Source organism: Rhinolophus hipposideros, assembly GCF_964194185.1.
Source record: "Rhinolophus hipposideros genome assembly, chromosome: 19".
Lineage (NCBI taxonomy): Eukaryota > Metazoa > Chordata > Mammalia > Chiroptera > Rhinolophidae > Rhinolophus > Rhinolophus hipposideros.
In genome coordinates, this window is record NC_138065.1 from 1557559 (window position 1) to 1574347 (window position 16789).

At 49.8% G+C, this 16789-nt stretch overlaps 1 protein-coding gene and 1 long non-coding RNA gene across 7 annotated transcripts; one reads left to right on the forward strand and one right to left on the reverse strand.

The window, feature by feature from the left end:
* Positions 1 to 3791: 3791 nt before the first annotated feature.
* On the reverse strand, positions 3792 to 9126 carry LOC308487012. Its single transcript, XR_013991658.1, has 3 exons — positions 8885 to 9126; positions 5205 to 5330; positions 3792 to 3930 (listed from the first exon to the last, which is right to left on the reverse strand). It is a non-coding gene; the product is annotated as an uncharacterized lncRNA (long non-coding RNA).
* A 122-nt stretch (positions 9127 to 9248) lies between these two features.
* SSR2 (signal sequence receptor subunit 2) lies at positions 9249 to 15486 on the forward strand. 6 transcript variants are annotated; one of them, XM_081025911.1, is made up of 6 exons: positions 9249 to 9299; positions 9879 to 10033; positions 10669 to 10767; positions 11891 to 11999; positions 13782 to 13859; positions 14916 to 15486. In XM_081025911.1, the coding sequence occupies exons 2-6, from the start codon at positions 9879 to 9881 to the stop codon at positions 15024 to 15026; spliced, it is 552 nt and encodes a 183-aa protein (XP_080882037.1). In that variant the 5' UTR covers positions 9249 to 9299; the 3' UTR covers positions 15027 to 15486. The 6 variants fall into 6 exon arrangements, with proteins under 6 accessions (XP_080882037.1, XP_080882042.1, XP_080882040.1 ...); XM_081025916.1 differs by having other exon boundaries at positions 9255 to 9299; positions 10669 to 10854; positions 11832 to 11999; positions 14916 to 15484; XM_081025914.1 differs by having other exon boundaries at positions 9270 to 9299; positions 10669 to 10854; positions 11763 to 11999; positions 14916 to 15484.
* Positions 15487 to 16789: the final 1303 nt, after the last annotated feature.

Sequence of the window (16789 nt, forward strand, 5' to 3'; positions counted from 1 at the left end):
CCTCGAATGATGAACCTAGAGGAACAAAAATTTGGGATCGGAGGACAGTTAAAGATGGGGATGCTAGTAAAGAGGGTGAATCAGGGAACAGCCAATTCCATTGTGCCTCCTAGTCTCCCACCATTCTGGGGGGTCCAGAAGGTCTCAAGCCTCAAACTTGGAATAAGATGATCCTAGATGCTTTGTAGAAATCTTGAATATAACATCAACCTAGACCTCAAAAATACTGTGATAAATAATTTTTCAACTATAGCACCAACCACAATAAAAATTAATCAAGCACTTAAAGAGATAACACAATATAAGTAAAACCAACCAAATGACAGTAAGTAGACTCACGACAATTCCATGTATAGGAATTATGCAGAAATTAATACAACGGTGCTTAGTGTTTCAAAAAAATAAAAGCCAAGCTTGGAAATTTCAGCAGCTATCTGAAACTACAAAAACGGACATAGCACAATTAGAAAAGGACCAAATAGGAATTTTAGCTAGAAAAATAAAGTAAGGTCTCAATACCTTATTTCCCCGAAAATAAAACCTAGCCGGACAATTAGCTCTAATGCGTCTTTTGGAGCGAAAATTAATATAAGACCCGGTCTTATATTACATAAGACCGGGTCTTATAGAAAAATAATACTGGGTCTTATATTAATTTTTGCTCCAAAGGACACATTGGAGCTGATTGTCTGGCTAGGTCTTATTTTTGGGGAAACACGGTAGATGGGTTTAACAGCAGATTAGACATGGCTGAAGGAGGAATTGGTGGGTTCTAGATATCGGTCAGAAGAACTACACAGAATGAAACTTGGAATAATAAAGAGGATGGGAAATACAGAAAAAACCAACTTGGGCTAACGTTTAATTGGCGTCCCGGGAGAGGAGAGAAGGGAAGAAGCAATCAGAAGAAATAATGGCCGGATTATCTAGGTTTGATGAAAACCATCAATTGACAGATTCAGGAAGCCTCATGACTTAAAATGAACTTGCACTCCACAAAAAGCAAAGGGAAACCGTTTTAAAGCAAGTAGAGAATAAAGACGGTTTATGTTCAAAGGAGCATACAACTCAGAGAATAACTCTTAATATATGCAAACTGAAAAAAACAGATGTCTTTTGGGAAGTAGGAGATCCCAGGATGGAATGAAGGTAGCCAAAGAATCTGTATCACAAGGGTATGAAATAATGTCTCCAAAGGGAGAAAGAGTGGGTGCTGGCCTCAGTAACTTGGAAATGAGTGGAATTTGCAAGACTAAAGGCAAAAGAAACTGCACATACTCTAGTAGGTACATGTCCCATGGACGTACTGTTAACAACTGTTACTATACGTGGACACTAGAACTGAACAATTGAGTTGGTGGTGGGAGCCAGGTGTCTCACTGTTGGAGTTCACAGGTAAGCAAGGGGGTGAGGCTAAAATGACGTATGTAGTAACGGATTGGAGGTGGAGACATGAGTATGAATTCCCCAAATGTGGGTTTGGCTGATGTTTTCTCACGCTCAGATGGATTTTGCATTTTGACAAGCATGTCCCAGAAGTGATGTGCCTTTTCAGCATGTCATATCAGGGTACACAGGTAATGCTCACCTCTATCACTGGGTTAAAAGGGTGTGGTGTCTGGTTTCCCCTCTGTAAGATTATTACCTTTACCTCTGTACTTAACAAATACCTTGAAAGAGATACTTTGAAACTATGTAAATATCCTGTTTCTCCTCAAATGTTCACTGCCTAATTTCAGCATCCATTGTTGGGTCTAGCTGCCATACTTGTGACTGGTGTTTTAACAGTGCTTTTCTATTTACTTTATTTCTTCCATATTTGTTGGTTGCAGTTCTGTAAGGAAGAGCTGTCCTTTGTCCCCCATTTGTACGTTTATTTTTATGCACTTTATTATAATACACTTTTCAAGCACACATGGGACGTTTACAAAAATTAACCATATAGGGCCGGCCTGGTGGCTTAGGTGGTTAGAGTTCCGAGCTCCTAACTCTGAAGGCTGCTGGTTCGATTCCCACATGGGCCAGTGGGCTCTCAACCACAAGGTTGTCAGTTCAATTCCTGGAGTCCCACAAGGGATGGTGGGCAGCGCCCCCTGCAACTAAGATTGAACATGGCACCTTGAGCTGAGCTGCCGCTGAGCTCCCGGATGGCTCAGTTGGTTGGAGCGCATCCTCTCAGCCACAAGGTTGCCAGTTCGACTCCTGCAAGGGATGGTGGGCTGTGCCCCCTGCAACTAGCAATGGCAACTGGACCTGGAGCTGAGCTGCACCCTCCACAACTAAGACTGAAAGGACAACAACTTGACTTGGAAAAAAGGCCTGGAAGTACATACTGTTCCCCAATAAAGTCCTGTGCCCCTTCCCCAATAAAATCTTTAAAGAAAAAAATTAACCATATACTGCGAAATGCAACACATCCCGATGACATAACAGTTGCCCGCACGGTGCCCTGCCCAGATTCTCTTTCCTGGGCCATATGTCCTTTCCCCCCTGCTGTTGGGGTGATTGCTAACCGCTCACAGATAGCCTCTTCACCAGAAAACCGCCCTCAGTCAACAGGGTGGCCGCCTTGTTGGAGAATTTTTGCCACCCAACCTTGGGCAGCCCACAATGACTGACAGACGGGCTTACAAAAGGCCAAACCTTTGCCTCAAAAGTGTGACCAGTTTTGAAGTGTAATTAATGCCACAGAGCTTCCTGGGGTCAGGCCGAGGTGGACTCAGACCACATTCTTGCTGAGTTTGTCCCCTACCCTCCCTCACTGTCCTCCCTCCTCAGGGGGTTCTCTCAATAATTCACCTGCACAGGGCCCTCGCTCTCAGGCTCGGCTTCTAGGGAACCTGACCTCAGAGGGCCACAGTCCCTGATCTCTGACATTCCTTCGGAATTATTAGCGTGGGGGAGGGAGAGAGGGGAAAGGTCCCGGAGGGTAAGGGCCCCCCTTGTTGCTAGAAGCAATCACAATCTTAAAAATGTCTTCTGCATTCACTTTGGGCAAACAGTGTTTGTTCCTGTCTTACTGTTTGATACAATTAGAAGCTCAAATGCTTTATTTTAGAGCTGAGAGTCATTAGGAAGAAAATGACACAACTCTGGAGTTGAAAACCTGAAAAATTAAGCCTGAAGCCTCTTCCCTTAGTAACCTCAAGACTCCTTCTCTTCGGGGGCTTCTCAGAGTTCCAGGCCTCAAGGGTTTAAAAAACCTCCCTGTCAAGGTCTCACCCACCCACAGGCTAACCCCATGTCTTCGAGATGGAAATTCATACCGAGTTAGAAAAGATGAGAAGATGTTCAGAGAGAGAAAGAGGGAGAAGGGTAGGAAGAAAGTGGATACATCTACCAAAAAAAGAAAAAGTCAAGAAAGATAACGACCTGGAATCATCAGGTTCATACATGCCATCCACAAAAATGAAATGTGCTTTATATACACGCTGAAGGATTACACGCTCTGTTCTCCTGGCTTCTGCCCAGACCTTCCCTTGGAGTCTCCCCAGGGGCCCATTGCGACCTTTGCTCACAAACGGAGCCTGGGACCATGCCATGCTCATCCAGATCCCTCCTTCCTATGGAGTCCAGTGCCTCGTTTTCCCCCACCGACTTATCCCTCCTGTGGCAGCAGCTACACAGGTATTGGCAGAACCACGCCAAACTCCAGTGGCACGACTGGGTCTGGGAGGTGGGTTTGCTCAAGCTACTTTGCAAGACGCTCCTGTGCTCCCTGGGCCTCCGTGGGCGGGTCCTTGGGTACAGGCGTTGCTTCTGGCTCATCCTAGGAGATTGCAAAGAGGTCGGGGCCCTCTCGGAGTTCTCACCCTCATCATCCGTGTCATCCTGTTGTTCCTCCTTCCTCTTTTTTCTTCTCCCCATCTGGAAAACGACAACCTTGTTCCGCTTCTGCCTCATGCACTGAGCAAGGCCGGCATCTTCTTCCTTGGGGAATCCGAGAGCAAGGAATGAAGTTGCTCTCCATTGACCCATCCCATTACACACCGGACTTCTAGTGGTGGGTTGGGGGAGTGAGGCGGAGGGGGACAGATGGGAAGGAAAACGTAAGGCGAGCACCCACCAGCGTGTGCGTACAGGTGGGAAGCACAGATAACAGAAGACTGCGCCGCCTGAAGTACACATTCACTTAAAATTACTAAAGAGAAGTTACAAAGCGGTGTCTGCAAAGGACAGAGGCATATTCTGAATGCGTTAGAAGAGAGCTCATTATTGTGAAAGGATTCTGATGCAGATACTTTGATTCAATACTCATTTTAGAAGGCAGATAATAACCCTCTAACTTATCAGTTCTGGAAATCCTGGTTGTTCATATTTGGGGGTGATAGATATGTTTATTATCTTGATTGTGGCAATGCCTTCACAAATATATACACACATATGTCAAAACATCGAAGAGTACACTTTAAATATGTGAGATTTAGGGGCCGGCCGGTGGCGCAGGCGGTTAGAGCTCCATGCTCCTAACTCCGAAGGCTGCCGGTTCGATTCCCACATGGGCCAGTGGGCTCTCAACAACCAAAAAAAAAAAAAAAAAAAAAAAAAATTATTCATATAAAAAATGTAAAAAAATAAATAAATAAATAAATAAATAAATAAATATGTGAGATTTATTGTGTGTCAATTATAGCTCAATAACAAAAAACATGGCTAGCATTTCAACCCTCCTCCAAATAAACAAACAAACAGTTTATACATCAAGTGTGCTTAACAGCATATAAATGTTGAAAGAATACCATGGGGGACTAATAAAAATGTGGTGCTAACTGGGGTAGCTATCTCTGTGCGTGAGATCTTGAATCAGACAAACTGAGCTCAGACTCCAGCGTGTTTACTTCCTTCTTAAATGCTCTGGGGAGAGTTACTTAACTTGCCTGTTCCTCAGTTTCTTCATCTGAAAAATGGGGATAAAGACAGTATCTACTTTATAGGGTTGTAATGAGGTTCAAATGAGAGAGAAATTCTTCCAAAGTGTCATGTAGTAAGTACTCGACAAAGGTAAGTTGGGATTGCTATTACTGCTGGTATTTTTTTTTTCTGGAAGCAGTAAATTTGAGCCATGTTTAGTAAAGCAGTGAATTGGAAGGATGTAGGGAAGATATGGAAGATTGCCACAGGACACCTGAGGGGAGATCAGTCAGCTAAAATGCCCACATGGGTGTAGAGTATGTGGAGGAAGGGGTGTGGAGCAGGCTACTCACACTGGTCAGTTCCAGGCTCCCTTGGTAGCCCAGGTCATCAGTGATGCTATGGATGGACGTCAAGGATATATTCAAGGTGCTAGAGGAGGCACTTGTCCCTGAGCCTTCCCAGGCATCTTTGGTTTCCTAGGGGGAGCAAAAGGAGAGGTCAGTGAGGAGCAGCACAGGTCACAGGAGCAGAACCAGGCTGCCCTCTTACCCTGAGAGTGGAAGATGAAGACACATTCTCATTCCTTATCATTATCATAAGGTTCTGGGATCACCAGTGCGATGAGACTCTGGCGTGTCCCTGCCCTTCCTCACCACACATTCTAATCCCCATGTCCTCACAGAAGTGGTTGTCATAGCGACAGGGAGGGTGGGGTCCCAGGACCACGGGTTCAAGAAAGGCTCCTGTGAAGGATGGGAGAGCATGCGCGCATGCGCGCACACACGCACACCTGTTTCACTTTTCAGAAAGAGGAGGCTGGATATGCTCAACCCCCTCCCCTCAACCGCCATCAGGGCAAATAGAAAGAAGATGGGGCTTAAGAAGAGAGACTGGTCAAATTTTGAAAATGGGACCAAAACCCTAAAGGGCATCAGGACATAGCAGATGTAGATTTCAGCATCCACCTGGGAATGCGCATGTGCGGGAGAGAAATTCAGCAGGAAACACAAAATAGTCCACCATCCAGTTCCGTTGGCTGGGTCTGTCTGAGACTTCAAGGGATCCCGGGCTTGGAGGGGACCCTTCCGTGTCCGTTTCAAGAACCGGAGCTCTCTGTCTGAGCCTCCGCTCCGCTCCGTGTGGGGAGGCAGTCGCCAAGATTCCATCTTCCATGCGTCGCTCTTTTCCCTCCACGCCTCCCTGGCGAAGCTTCTTTGGTCTCGTCTGCACACATTTATCGATCTAATGCAAGTTGCAATACATGATCCTGACAGGGTCCTGGGTTTGTTTTTGAGAGTCATAAAGGGCATTTGGGGGGACACTGAATATGGACCGTATGTTAGATAATAGCATCAGAGCAATGTCAAACTTCCTGGGCGTGGCACTGTCACTGCGGTTCTGAGAACAGCCCTCCTACCTGGGAGATACGTGCTGAACCCCCCCGGGGTGAAGTATCGTGTGCAGCTTACAGTCAAATGGTTCAAAAAACGTGTGTGTGAATGTGTAGTGTTTGTACATGTGTATAATGTACAGAGCGTGCCAAAAATGTATACACGTTTTAAGAAAGGAAAACACTGTATTAAAATTACGCTGATGGCAACCACTTTGAGCCCCTCTTGTAAATGCAGAAGTCAAATGTGACTTGTATTCGTCTTTTGTTATTAGTACATATTGAATATTACAATTTTAATACACTTTTTCCTTTCTTAAAATCTGTATACATTTTTTTTGGCACCCTCTGTGTATAACATCCATACATGCAGTAATTTATACATAGATAGAAAGCAAGATGTTAGCAACTGCCAAATCGAGGTAAAAGGTAGACAGGTATTAATTGAACCGTTCTTTAAAGTTTCTATAGGTTTGAAGTTTTCCAAAATAAAACAATCATGTGGGGGGGGGCGGCAGTTATTGGGCACCTACTGTGCTCGGCAGTGTTCTGGGCTCTGTAGTCCGGCCTTCTTTTCCAGCCTGTACTGTTTCCAGCCAAACCTGACTAGTATGTGGTCAGCAGCAGTGGTTTTCTCCTCCTGCCCCAGCTTAGTTCTGTCCTGTATTTATTTCTAGGGTAGCCACTCAAACTGACACAAACTCTGGATGTGTCCTCGCCCTCTAGATGCTTGCAATCCAGTGAAGGGACAGATGTGGCAACAAGTCATCTTACTACAGTGTGGTGGGTGCTGTGAAAGCGTGGGAACACAGGGCAGGGGCCAGGTGTCCCCTTGTGTCTGGAAGAACGAGCAGATGGGCACAGCTGGGTATCTGGAAGAAAACAGACCCGTGCCGAGCTGGCCATTAACGCACACAGACTCCTTGCCTGCAAGGGGAGACGTACTTGTGCTCAGAAAGGTTGCCTTCTGGAGTCAGCCTGGAGTAGACACTTGAAGTCCCTTCTCACAAAGGACCCTTCTCTTTCCCACCACTGGGCTCTTCTTCCTGCTGCTGCCCCTTGTGGTGAGGCGGGGTGATCACTATTTCTTTCTTTTTAAAGATCTTATTGGGGAAGGGGAACAGGACTTTATTAGGGAACAGTGTGTACTTCCAGGACTTTTTTTTTCCAAGTCAAGTTGTTGTCCCTTCAATCCTAGTTGTGGAGGGCGCAGCTCAGCTCCAGGTCCAGCTGCCGTTGCTAGTTGCAGGGGGTGCTGCCCACCATCCCTTGCTGAAGTCGAGGAATCGAACTGGCAACCTTGTGGTTGAGAGCCCACTGGCCCATATGGGAATTGAACCAGCAGCCTTCGGAGTTAGGAGCATGGAGCTCTAACCGCCTGAGCCACGAGGCCGACCCGTGATCACTTTCTGATTTGTCTTCTTCAGAGTGGCACCTACAAACCAACCAACCAGCAAGGCGCTCTCTTGCTCATAGAGATAGCCTCTCCAGCACAAAGATGCTGTGCTGGTTTGCTAGCATAGATCCTTGTCACTAGAGTTGAGGATCGGGAGGAACAAAAGGATGAAGGGGCTGAGGGGGACACAGGGCCTTCATACCGCACTATCCTGTGGGATGTCTTTGCGCCCTCCAACGGGGATTTCAGCTTCCTTTCCCATTAATGAGTCGGGAAACTTGAGAGGGAGAAGGTGAATCCCCTGTGCTTTCTACCCCCAGCCACACCTGCCACCAGGAAAGTATCTTCCCTGGGTTCAGGCATTCAATAGAGTCAGCCAAGATGCCAGCATTTCCTGGGGACTGGCTGGGCGCTGTGCCTTTTCTCTGCTTTTCTTCTGGAACAACACTTCATCCATCTCCCAGTGACGGAGAGAAGTGTTGTTCCAGAAGAAAAGTCTTTCTGCGTATCAAAACCCTGGGCTTTGGGATTTCAAAGCCCAAGTCCAGAGATGCGTCAGAATATACAAGAACTGTACTGTCCCATACAATAGCCACCTATGGCTCTTCTAGCTTAAGCTGAAATTAGTTAAAATAAAATAGAACTAAGCAAGTCCGTTCTCCAGTCTCACCAATCACAATTCACGTGCTCAATAGCTACATGTGGCTGGTGGCTACCGCACTGGATGGATGGACAGCCGAGGTATTACAGAGCGTTTCCATCATCACGGAAAGCTCTGGTGGGCGGTACTGCCTTTGAACGAAAGGGAGGTTTGTCTGTTTTGGCCACTGCTATTGCCCTAGGGCCTAGAGGAGTGTCTGGCACACGGGACAGTGACCAGTACATGTTTGTTGCAGGAATACTGGAGAAGTTAGAACTGGTTTTCCATCCCGTCTATCCCTTCACCCAAGTGTCTCAGCTAGATAGAGCCTGTCCAAACTGGGGGGGAAGAAAAGAAAGCGGAGGAGAGAATGGAAAAGAGGGGATTTTAAGTACACACTGTTCCCCAATAAAGTCCTGTTCCCCTTCCCCAATAAAATCTTTTTTTAAAAAAAGAAAGACATCAGATAAGGAGACTCCTGGAGTAAAAACACCATACAGTACCGAGTAAGGAAGGATTTACATTTTTGGCACCTCAAAGGGCTTCCGAATAAAGCCCACGGCTTGGTGACTTACTGGGTGTAGGGGATGACTGCGTGTCTCACCTGGAAATAGGAAGAAGGCTGGCAGCCCTGAGAGAAAGAGCTTTTCTCTAATTCCTAGTCCGCCAGTACATTGGACATTCTAGATCCAAACCTCTAGGCGTGCCAGCTCCACAGAGCACCTCCTCAGGGGCTGGTCCCACACTGTAAGGGCAGGCCAGCTTCAAAGGCCACGGAAGAGGGCCGAGTAACAAGAGCGAGCGTGGAGAACGCACACCCAAGCCTGTCTCGGGCCTCGCGTTCCCGAGGCGGGCGGGCCCTACAAAGGGAAAGGTGGGGCTTGTCCCAGAACTACAACTCCCAGAAGGCATCGGGCGGAGCACCCAACGTTTCCGGCCAGAGCCTATTTCCGGTCTTTCGGGTGCTGACGCTCGCTTCCGGTCTCGGTGGCTCCGGAAAGGCTTTTGGGCTGAACACGGTGAGTGCCGAGGTTTTAGGAGTGCTCGCCCGAGGGGGAAGAGTCCCGTGTCCGCACGTCAGTTAGCGGCGGAGGGTTAGCTCGGGGAGGGCGGGCAGGGCAGAGGGCGCCGCGGGAGGACGTGTCATCTTGGCGGGAGGGGGGAGGGCAGAGCGCATTGAGCCCCCGGAGGGACCCAGAGAGGGGTGTGGGGGGAGGACCCCGCGAGCGCGCGGCCGGGGTCCCAGGGGAGCCGGGCAGGAGACGAGAGGGCAGCGGGAAGGCAGCAGCCCAGGGGACTCCTGTGCAGAGGAACGCTGGAGGCGGCTGCAGGTCCGAGGTCGGCCGCAGTCGGGCACCAGAAGAAAGCCCTGCTCTGGCCACGTGGTGTCTGTCATCCATCTCAGGAGACCCCCCCGTTAGGGCGCACCCCGGGCTCCTGGCAGAAAGAGGGTGGCCGATATGCGGGAGCCGTGGCCTCCACGCTGCTCTGCGGAAGGGGCCGCTGCTTTGATCGACGTTGTCCTGGAGGAGTGTCGGGAAGAGCTGGGTGATTTTACACGCTTGGATCCACTGCTCACTTGGCTCTTTTCTGCACAGATGAGGCTGCTGGCATTTGTGGCCTGGGCTCTGTTTGCTGTCACCCAGGCAGAGGAAGGAGCCAGGCTTCTGGCGTCCAAGTCGCTGCTGAACAGATACGCGGTGGAGGGCCGAGACCTGACCTTGCAGTACAATATCTACAACGTTGGCTCCAGGTAAGGAGGCTGCGGGCTGCAGGTCGGGCCCTCTTCAGGGTTCTTAGCTGTCCCAGGGGGGAACAGGGACCAGTCGGGATTTACCTTTGGGAGACTTCCACTGACAGATGTCCTGGGTGAATGAATATACTGCTGGACCTAATTTTGGAGGAGGAGGACACTGTCACCTGAGCTGCAAGAATTGTGCTGAAACAGGGACAGGAAAAGGAGAAGGCGGGATATGTGTGGTCCTTTGTTACCGCCTGGGGCAGCGCTCCTGCTTCCTTTGTCTCATTAGCCTGTGTGCATTTTGGTTGCTTTTTCTTTATTTCGTTCCCTTTAATTTTCTCTGTCATATGCATTTGGCTCCTTATCTCCATACACACAGACCGCGCACACACACACACAGAAATTGGGGCAGGAATGAGTTTGAGCCCATTCCTTCCTAGATACCTGTGTATTTTGGTGTCTTAGGGCCATAGAATCCAGCTCTTGACCTGGATTCTTCAGTGCAACAAACCCAAGCTACTGTGGGTCTCAATCTTATCTTTTGTAGTTCTGAATTTTCAGGGCATGCAGGCAGACTACTTGATTGCCGGTTGCTTCAATTTCACGTGCACAGCTTTCTGATCTTTTCTGTTGCCTCCGTCTCCTAGTGCCGCATTAGATGTGGAATTGTCCGATGACTCCTTCCCTCCAGAGGATTTTGGCATCGTCTCTGGAATGCTCAACGTCAAATGGGACCGGATTGCCCCGTATCCTCTTCACACTGGGTGATGAAGGCTGGCAGCGGGGGAGGGAACGTGGCCAGTAAAGCTGCAGGCTCCCTTGAAATAGTTCAGGTGTGCGTGGCTGTTCTTCTGTCACCTCTCTGGATAAGGTGGGGCAAGAGAGCCTGGTGACAGTTGTATGATCGTGATCTAGGTAGGCCTGAAGAAGGAGGTTACTGGAGTTCAGATTTTAAGGTCCTAAAACATACTCTCTTGGGAAGGTGTAGACACTTAGAAAGATGTTTGGCTGAGCAAGGATATATAAGGTGCTTTTAAAGGAAATTCAGTTGGATGCTAAGGGGTGACCTTCTAAATACTTAGGTCAGTGAGTCTCTTGTGATCTGTTAGTTATTTCCTGAGTGTTTTGAATTAGGATTACCCCCTCCCCCCGTGAATGGAAGTAGATTTTCTCTCCCCCCTTCTCCTGGCTCCCCCCACACTCCATTTCAAGCCATTGTTTCTCAGTCTAGTTGTGTAGGACACAGCTCCCTGGCCCATTTTGGTATTGTGAGCCTTATGCTCCCCCTGACTGAGGCATTCGGTCACCAGTCGTCCATCAGCCACTCACAGCCGCTCATGCTGGCTGCTGGCCACCAGCCATTCATGGCAGCACACAGCAGCCCGCAGCAGCTCACGCCAACCTCCGGCTGCTCACAGCAGCCCAGGTCCAGGGAGAGCGGTTGTTCACAGTCCCAGCTGCAGAGGGTGCAGCTTACTGGCCCATGTGGGAACCGAACCGGTGACCTTTGGTGTTAGGAGCACGGTGCTCCAACCGCCTGAGCCACTGGGCCAGCCCATATTTAGATTTTCAGTGAGTTTAAATGATTAATTTTTCATCCATAACACAATATAGCTTTGAGCGTTTACTTCAAAAATCTTGATACCAAGTACATCGTAGAGCTTAAAACTTGGCTACAAAGACGTCATATTGTACCCCACACTTTAGGCTTAAAAAAAGTCTCCATTTATAATTCTTGCAGAGTAACACAAGTATGATACCACCACATGGGTCGGCAGCTCTTTTTGTGAATGGTGCATCTGGTCCACAGGTTGAAAGGCTGTTGCAACTTGAGCTCCATCTGTTTCCCTTCCTTAAGTCTTGGGCCAGTGCTAGCAACGTGTCCCACACCGTGGTCCTGCGTCCCCTCAAGGCTGGCTATTTCAACTTCACCTCAGCAACCATTACTTACCTGGCCCAGGAGGACGGGCCCGTTGTGGTGAGTTGACGGCGCTCAGGTCTGCTCTCCTTCGAAACCTTGCAGAAAATTATCAAAGCAGCCACTAAACTCTGGGGAAGATAAGAAGGACCAGAAACTGGGGCCATTGTCCTTAGAAAGGAAGTGTGGTCGAGCCCTAGAATGAAGCAATTGAAATGGACAGGAGGGGAGTACTGCGGCAACCCCTTCCTCTCCGTTCCTTCTGCTTTGCTTTTCATCGAATGTGTCTTTTACTGCCCAGTGTAGTGCTGTTCTTACCCTTCCAGTTCATCTTCTGTGCTGCTTTCACGTTATTCCCCGTCTTCTCTGTTTCTGCATCTTTCCCTTGCTTAGAATGCTCTTGCTTATTGCATCAAGGCCGAGCTTTTCTGCCTGTCATTGCGGACCCTCCATTGTCCAGCTGTTCTCTGCCACTTGAAAAGATCCTCCATCCTAACGAGGCCAAACCCCTTCCTGCTCTCTGCTCCCTGTGCTGTTCTTTCCCCCTTGTTCTCTGTTTGAAGTACTCTCTCCTTCACTTCATTATCCGAGGCCTTCTCGAGACCCAGCTGTGAGCTGCAACTCCGCATTTCTGGCTCCTCTGGCTCCTTTTACAGCTCCTACCGCTCTTTCCTTCTTTTTCTTTCAATCACCATCCATGGACGGCATCTAAACTTCCGCAGCTTGGAGTCTGTGCCACTTAAACCGTTCCTTATTTCCTGTCCTCAGTAGTTCTCTTTCTTGTGTGTAGGTCTTTCTCCCACCCCCACCTCCCAATTTAATTATAAACTCCTCGAGGCCAGGGACCGTGTCTTAGATTTCTCTCCATTTCCCGTATATAATAGAAACACACTAATAAGCAGTCTTTTGAACGACTGATGTAAAGTCAGCAGACATTTCTTGAGCCCCTGCAATGTGCTAGACTCTACGGAATACCAAGAAGATTGAGACACTATGCCAGCCCTCAAAAAGCTTAGGTCGTGAGTTTGTAAAGGCCTCTGGCACAACCATACAGATGGGCTGTAGGCTCCTTGGGGAGTGCCAGCAGGGAAGGAACTTAGCAGTCAACCACTAAACCACTAAAAGAAATGGAAGACTCACTCACATTCAGTGTACTTTCTGAATGTTCTTTTTTAATAAGCCTTGTGGAACTGTATTTTTGTCAGCCAAGTGACATTTTCACACTTGGGTCATTTCTGCTTTCAGAATCAACTTTAGGACTCTTTGGTTCTACCTGGTATTTGATGGGTTAAAAGACACGAAATCAAAGGCTCAGCTGCCACTTTAGAGCATAGTTGTTTGCTGTGGCCTCCAAGTCTTGGCTTCTCCACCACAAAGGAATGTGGGCCAGACTCAGCCGTGCGCTAGTAACGTGTGTTTCGATCGAGCTTTCTACGTTTCAGAATCCTTTTCATTTCATCCGAGAAGAGTATTTCCACTTGAGGGATATGGAATGACTGCCAAATGCAAGCCATTCCATTCCACACTTGGCCCTGCAGAGGTGGTGAACAAGTCTTTCCAGAGTCTGAGGCTGGCAGGGAAGGATTTGGTTTGGATTCCGGCTGCATACCTGGCCTGCCTTGTTTAGTAAATGCTCATGATGTGTTGTTCATCAGGTCTCCTGGCTCCAGACTTTCTCCTCCTTACAGCACACTAAGAAACATCCGCTGTGTCTCGTTCAGAAGCTTTTCCTCCTTTTGAAGCTCTAAGAATCAAATGTTTGAACTAGGCTGGCTGGGACTGCCCTTTCTCAGATGAGAAAATGTGGGACTTGCCCTGACGCCCTTCTTTTCTTCTTTCCAGATCGGCTTCACCAGCGCCCCGGGGCAGGGAGGAATCCTGGCTCAGCGAGAGTTTGACCGAAGATTCTCGCCCCACTTTGTAAGCCGAACAGTGTTCTCTTATCATCCCCCTGGGATTACAACACCCTTCTGCTTCTGGGACTTCTTAGCCTCCTTAGATTTGTGACGTTGGTTGGTTCTTGCCATATCTGTTTTTTGGTGTCTGATACAGCCATCAGATACCCTGATTTAACGATGATTAGAGTTTTGGTGATGAAATCACAATTGTCAGAACCAAAACACTGCCCTATTTCTCTCTCAGCCTTGGGTAGAGCCCCACCTTGGATTCCTGGGTCTATTTTGAGATTTAAAAGACTATCTGCTCTGATTCAGAGTCATAGAGCATTGGGAAGGTGAGGAGGGAACTTTGCCGTGGTCTAGGAAAGACTTTTTTGAAGATTGGCCTAACACACTGAACAAAGAAATTCATTTATTCATTCATTGAGTGAATAATTATGAAGTTCCGAATTTTGTGCTCAGTGCCGTGCTTTGCTTTGGGAAGTGGTGACCAAGACACAGTCCCTTCCATTAAATATCTTTGGGGCTCAGAACAGGTCAGGGGGGAAGAACGTGACAGATCATATACGAGGCGTGGGAGGTGTCCTGGGGCAGGTCCATCCAGCCTGGTCCCAGTGTCGGGCCTTTCTAGAGGAGGAGACGGTTAACCAGTCAGAGAGGATTAGGAAGAAGCAGCAGCTCCGAGTGACAAAAAGCCCTGCGCAGTCCAGGAATGGCAGGTAGTCTAATGTGGCCGGAGCGCCACGGTGAGGCGTTGGAATGGGGGCGGGGCAGAGGCGGAAGTGGGGTTAGAGCACAGGCTTGACGGTCAGGGTAGTGCCTGGCCATCTCCCTCCTCAGAGCTCGCCTGGGAGGGAAAAGCTTCCCTTCCGGTCCCGGTTGGGTCAGGTGAGGCCTCGGCGTCGCAGCTTCAGAGGTGGGTCTTCAGAGAGCCATTCTCTATCTGCTGGTCGGAGTGGAGCTTCCGCCGAGGTTCTGCATGAATCGGGGCTGGCTGCTCCCTCTCTGGTCTGGCGCCTGTCTCCTGGCCCCCCTGCGCCGCACCCGGGACCCTAAACAGGCCTTTTGTCTTCCGCAGCTGGACTGGGCAGCCTTCGGGGTCATGACCCTGCCCTCCATCGGCGTCCCCCTGCTGCTGTGGTACTCCAGCAAGCGGAAATACGACACCCCCAAAGCCAAGAAGAACTGAGTGCACCACCCACAGCCCTCCCTTCCCGAGAAATCCAGGTGCTTTCTAGACTCCAGAGGGTACCTCAGACACAGCCCTCTCCCTCAGCCTGGCCGCCTCCTGGATCCTGCCCTGCTGTCAACCAGAGTGAAGGGCCAGGCCGAGAGACCAGAGCCGCTCGGTCCCCCCCTGAAGCCATACAAGCAGGACTGCCGTCGGCAACAGCCTTGATCCCGCAGGGCCCTCGGGCGCGCCCCTGAGGTGCCGTGGGGGGTGCTGCTGGCAGTGTGACGTTCCCAGGGACGCAGGAGGGGGCGCTGGGGACTGCCTAACACCAGCCCCATCGCCTGCCCTCCCCTCAAAAGAGGGGGGGAGGTAAAACGAAAGCTGTGGGACTCTTGGAGGCGACCCAGTCTCTGTTCTGGGTGAGGGACGTGCTTACCAAATGGGGTTTTCTAATAAAAACAAATGCCACTCTGACTTGTCCATTTCCTCATCGGCTGGGTGGGCACAGCTTGGAGCTGAGGCCCAAGTGCTGAGTCCCTGCCTCATGGCTATGGGCTGCTGGGTCCTGTTCCCACCCAGACCTGCCCCCACCGAGCACCTGTGTTTCCATCCCTAATTTCCAGCTCTGTCCTCACCAATCACATGTTCCCCTAAACCTTCCTTGCCTGTTAGCTCCTCTCCACAGCAGGAGGAGACACATGGGGAAAGATGGTCTGCAGATAAGCAGCTGTTCTGGTCCCAGGCAGACAGTCTGGTGTGATTTATTTGCTGAGTGTTCGTGAAAAGCTATCTTACACCTGACTGTAGCCCTTCCTCGCAGCTCTTCTTGAGCTTGACTTTATTTTTAATGCCTCTACACTGAGCTCAGGCTGGGCCGGAGTGCCTGGATGTCCCCACCTGTCCCCTAAGCACGGCGTGTAGAGAGGAGAGGCAGTGGTTTTTGCAGCGGCTGGCAGCGGTGGGGAGGCCGCTCTGAGCCGAGTCTGTCCAGCCCAGGAATTCCGTGGTCGAGATCAGCCTCCCGGGCAGGGGAAAAGCCCAACAAACACCCGCTTTGTTCCTGCCACCAAGCTTCCCAGTTTTAGAGTCTGTTGGGCATGGGGGGTGCTGCCCAACTGGTTTAACCTTTCCTTCGCCCAGCAGTGGAGTCTCTGGGCCTCAGGAAGGATGAAAAGGACATGGAGACAACGGGAAGCTCCGGGTGGAGTAGCCCTCCACCAGCTCACCTCCCTCCTCCAGGGGCTGCGGCTTGGACACCCCAGGATGGCCCAGGTGAGGGCAAGCGTACGTTTGCTGGGTCCGTGTGCTCCTGGTGGAGACCTAGGATGTGCTAGAATGGGGGAGGAAGTGGGTCAGTGTGGGCTTGAGCCCCGCATAGGGAAGGAAAAGGGCTGGTTTGATGCGTGTCGTCTCGCTCTCTAGATGACGAAGACTGTGAAGTGTTAGTCCTTGGAGCAGGTACCACACTGTCCCATCTGTGTGGTCTCCCCTTGAAACAGCATGAGGAGTTAACCTGTAGGAGGAGGCCGTCTGCCTTAGAGGATAGGACAAGCTTCACCACTGGAAGTGGCTTCCTCAGTCTGAACTCAGAGGTGTGCCCTTCCCGAAAGCCGGGCGGTCTTTACCTTTCCTTGTGGAACTGGGCACTGTGTCCTGTCCACGGGTTAGGATGAAGGATGCTGGGGGGATGGTGGTGGGGGGCCCCAGGCCTGGCGGATGACAAGAGATGCATTGTGGCGGCACTTCGTGTCACAGGCACCTTGAAAAGGGGCCAAAAC